Genomic DNA, 4,196 nt, shown 5'->3' on the forward strand with positions numbered 1-4,196 from the left:
ACATTACTAACCACCGAGGAACGGCATTTAGTTCTTGGCACTGCAGACCGAATAGTTGAAGAACGCATAGCTGCAGGCGGAGGAGGGGGAAGAGAGAAAATGGAGTGGGGCAAAACTGAAAGAAAAAAAATCGGCACACGCGCTCCTGCCCTACACCCATCTGTCACAACTTGTAACCACATGGTGCCACTTAGGAACCATTTGCTTACTTTGCCTTTTGCCTATGGGCTAGAATAGCTAAAGGAAATGTAGCCCCACTACTCCTGAACTGCTTCTGGATTTAATCACCATCCATCTTGATCTAAGGAGTTGGAGTAAGTTTTCAGTAAGCAGCACAGCAGTCCCTATTTGGAGAGTCCGGCCACAAGGCATGCATCTCACTGGTCAGATCACTGACAGGACATCCACTGTGCAGCCTTGACAGACAAAATGAGAACAGCTCTTCACCTAAAGGAGCTTGTGCTTTGGAAAGACAAACGAGTGGCAAGAGTGGTGGAATTTACAGGGTAACATCTTCATGACAGGAGCTGAACATATCTAAAATTTTCATTAAGGGGCTAAAAATCAGATACGTAAGCTTGTGTCACTGATGAAGTGAGCTAGGGGTTGTGAAAGCTTATACTTCTACAAGTCAATACTGGGTTAGAGAGAACTTCTAGAGCCCCCCCACCCCCACCTACACAAATGGAATACAATTGTGAGCAGTATTTTCCAAGCCACCTTCTACATTACCTTTTATTACAGTAGGTAGAACACCAACAGCCACTAGGCCATTGGCAGCCACTTACCATATGCCTCCTCAATGAGGCTGCAGTAGGGGTTGATGCCTGTGCCGCTTTGCTTGGCTTCCTGCTCACCAAGCCGCAGGATATTTTCCAAACCATTCAAGGCCACTTGAACAATCTTGGAGTCCATGACAGTTAGCAGGTCACAGAGAGGTTTGATGCAGCCCAAATTTACTAGGTACCTGTACAGAAAGCACAGGGAAGGTAAGCCTTCTATTTGGCCAGATGGGAAATGGACACCGTGGTAAATTCAGGGGGTTTAGGAGACAAAAGGCAGGTTTAAAAAAAAAAACCCCCAACAGTTTCTGTAAAGTACCAACTAACAGAACCTATCCGTCCTCACCACTAGTTCTCAAACCTGGTGCTTCAGTCTGTACTTAAAACAAAGTCAGGACTCCTATTTAGCTTGCCAGTACTTAATCCCCATTGAAGTAGGTGGGATCTGAAGATGCAGCTGAGCATCTCAAAACACAGCTTGCTATTTTAAAAGAGCAAGTTGGATCTGGCCTCGCCTGGCTTGTCCAAGTTGCCTGAACAGCAAAAAAAGGAAACTGTGAAGTCATGTTAGTCTGTATCACTTGTAGCATCAGCACACTAAACTGACAAATGCATTCATGACTAATTCCAGTGAAACATGACCGGGTTTAGTGACTTAACAATGCACTTTTAATGGCTTAGCCCAGGGGTGTCAAACTTACAGCCCAAGTATGTGTTATTCCAATAATTTTCATATATCAAGCCCCCCACATCTCTTTATTCTTGAATACCATTTTCCTACTGGTCTGTTTAGAAATGTAAAATCATTCTTAGCGGGCTTGTGTATAAAGAATCCATATTGCACAAGAAAAGAAATGAAAGCTAATGTAAGTGAACTTAGAGAAGCAACAACATTACAAGGGCTTCTCAAATCTCATTTAATACAATTTTCATATTTCATATGTTTGAAAGAATATTTTAAACCAAGGCAAACGCTTGATGCATTGCGGGGTAAAGGGCAGGGAGGAGAGAAAAGGAAAACTTTTTGGTGCTTCTTTGGGCTTTGATTTGTATCAGAAGCAAGCTGTTAAACATGGTTTCATGCAAATGATGCACACCAAATGCTTCCAAAATTAGAAGGCCTGTAAATCCACTCTTTGCATGGCACAAGATGTTTAAAACCAAAATATGGCTCAACGGATGTTATTTACCTAAAGAAAAGTTACTCTGCACCACACACTCTTAAAACACAGATGACCAGAAAATCTGCTGAACACTAGTGTTGAGGCTGGCTGGTGGTAGGTCTTTAAAATCCTATACAGAGTCTCTCAAACCCACACACCTACAAGCATCAGTTAAATCAGCTGGCGTTCAGAGGGAAGTTCCTCACAAAACATTCATTTTTAAAACTTCTAAAACAGGCCACTGTCAGAAGTAACATACCCACACAATTCTTGACAGTGCTTATGTTCAGATATTAGCCATACAACTGTCAAAGCCAGTGGGGAAATGCAGATAAAGCTCTGCTCCACTTCAGAAGTGAGCTTCTTGGTCTCTCCTTCCACAAAATCCAGTTTTACGCAACTGCACCCTGTGGCACTCTGATATTGGCATGCTCCTGAAATACTCCACACTAATGCATCAATCCATGGTGAGCAGAAACCAAAACCAGCACCTGTAAGTTATCCCCTCTTGAATGGCTACAGAGTAGAAATGCAGTCTTTGACAGGAGGTATGGTAAGTCTCAAAATACATCCTGAAGCTTCTCTTCAGAGATCAGAGATGGATGGTACTCGGAGCCACAGCAAACGCTGATGGCAAAACACTTCTCCACAACACCTATCACTTCAGAGGCAGAGGACAAATAAGAGCAAATCCTCCATGTACCTTATCTGTTCTGGTGTTCCTCCCGATGTTGCGTTCGTAATAGCCCATGCTGCTTCTTTCCTCGTACGGAACTCTGCTTTCTGTAAGATTTCTATCAGCACTGGGAATATGTTAGCATCTATGACTGCCTGAGGAGAGGAGCAGCAAGTAGTATTTAGATCTGGCAACATGGTACATAGAAGACAATCAAGCTGTGGAACACGTACTTCTCCCCTTACCCACCCGTCTTTGGTATCAATGGAAAGGATGCAAATACGCTTTCTCTGCCATGTGTTATCAACATAAGACTTTCAGTTGCATAGCTAGAATGACAAGCGCAACCCCTTATTGCGTTAGCATCATGGAAGGACTTTGAGCCCTGTCTAGGTCTTTAGATTTAGGTCCTTAATTCTTTAAATCTAACAATGTGTCCCCATTTAAAGGAGCACCCTAGGTATACACCAACTTTGGAATGACAGAGAAGAGACAGATGCGATCCCCCTTCCCCTTATTCACTCAAGGATCAGATTCTCAGAGCTCATTTCCAAACCAGCCTGTCTTTGCAGGAACAGATCGTCTTGCTTGGATGTCTAGCAACATCTAGATTCAATTGAGTGTATCAGTTATTTTAACTGTACTTAGAATTAACTTCTCTGGAAAGGGGGAACTGGAGTATAAAGGCCTTTGAATTCATATTAAAAAACCCAAACATATAAGCTTGTCTCAGTGCTTTCACAAACCAAGCAGCATCACAGATCAGCCCAGAGAGGACTCCAGAAGCTGTACCTGTATTTGCGCCCTGTTTCCAGCTGTGATGTTAGAAATGGTCCAGCAAGCTTCTTTCCGGATTGACTCCTTGGGGCTGCTTAATAAATGAAGGAGGCAGGGCAGAGCTGAGCAGTTCAGGATCACCTGAAGAGAATTAAAAACAAAAGGGCAAGACCACACCATTAAGTTCAACACTTAGTTATTGCTTTCCTGTGCTTCTCATACAGTCTGATACGAGGTTGAGACACCTTCAGAGTCTTATAAAGAAACTTATTCTCTTGCCAGAGACCTGCCTGTGAATAAGATATTCCATTGTGTACCACTAGGGGGAAAGAGTACCTTTCCTATCCTTGAGGAGGAGACATTCCAGTTCCAAAAGGGGGAAGTGGCATTTGGGGAACAGGACACGGAGGGAGAAGCAAACCTTCTTCTGCCGCATCTTGCTCCTCAAAGACGACCTAGACCTTCGCTTGGACACCAAAAGGATGACGTTTCTGTGACTGGAGTTAAGACTTCTCCCTTGACAAATACTTCTCCCTTGACAAGACTTCCCCCTGTTCAAGTTTGCTGATGACACTAAGATGTGGGGGGATGTGGGCACATTAGAGGGGAGCAACAGGCTACAGTTGGACCTAGACAGGTTACAAGGATGGGTGGAGGAGAACAGGATGGGGTTTAACACGGACAAGTGTAAGGTGATGCACCTGGGGAGGAACAATCGGCACCACACATACAGGCTGGGGAACTCCCCTCTTGTCAGCACGGAGGTGGAAAAGGATCTGGGAGTCATTATTGACTCCA

General features: G+C 44.0%; 1 protein-coding gene across 1 annotated transcript in view; it reads right to left on the reverse strand.

The window, feature by feature from the left end:
* The window catches only part of KPNA6 (karyopherin subunit alpha 6), a 50,212-nt gene that overhangs the window by 4,139 nt on the left and 41,877 nt on the right, over positions 1 to 4,196 (reverse strand). The window contains exons 11-13 of the mRNA XM_019512296.1: positions 3,414 to 3,539; positions 2,649 to 2,776; positions 789 to 967 (exon numbers count right to left, since the gene is read on the reverse strand). Of these exons, the coding sequence (XP_019367841.1) occupies positions 789 to 967; positions 2,649 to 2,776; positions 3,414 to 3,539 (433 nt within the window). The remainder of the gene's footprint in view (positions 1 to 788; positions 968 to 2,648; positions 2,777 to 3,413; positions 3,540 to 4,196) is intronic.

Source organism: Gavialis gangeticus, unplaced genomic scaffold (genome assembly GCF_001723915.1).
Source record: "Gavialis gangeticus isolate Ggan-Ray unplaced genomic scaffold, GavGan_comp1, whole genome shotgun sequence".
Taxonomy (NCBI): Eukaryota; Metazoa; Chordata; order Crocodylia; family Gavialidae; genus Gavialis; species Gavialis gangeticus.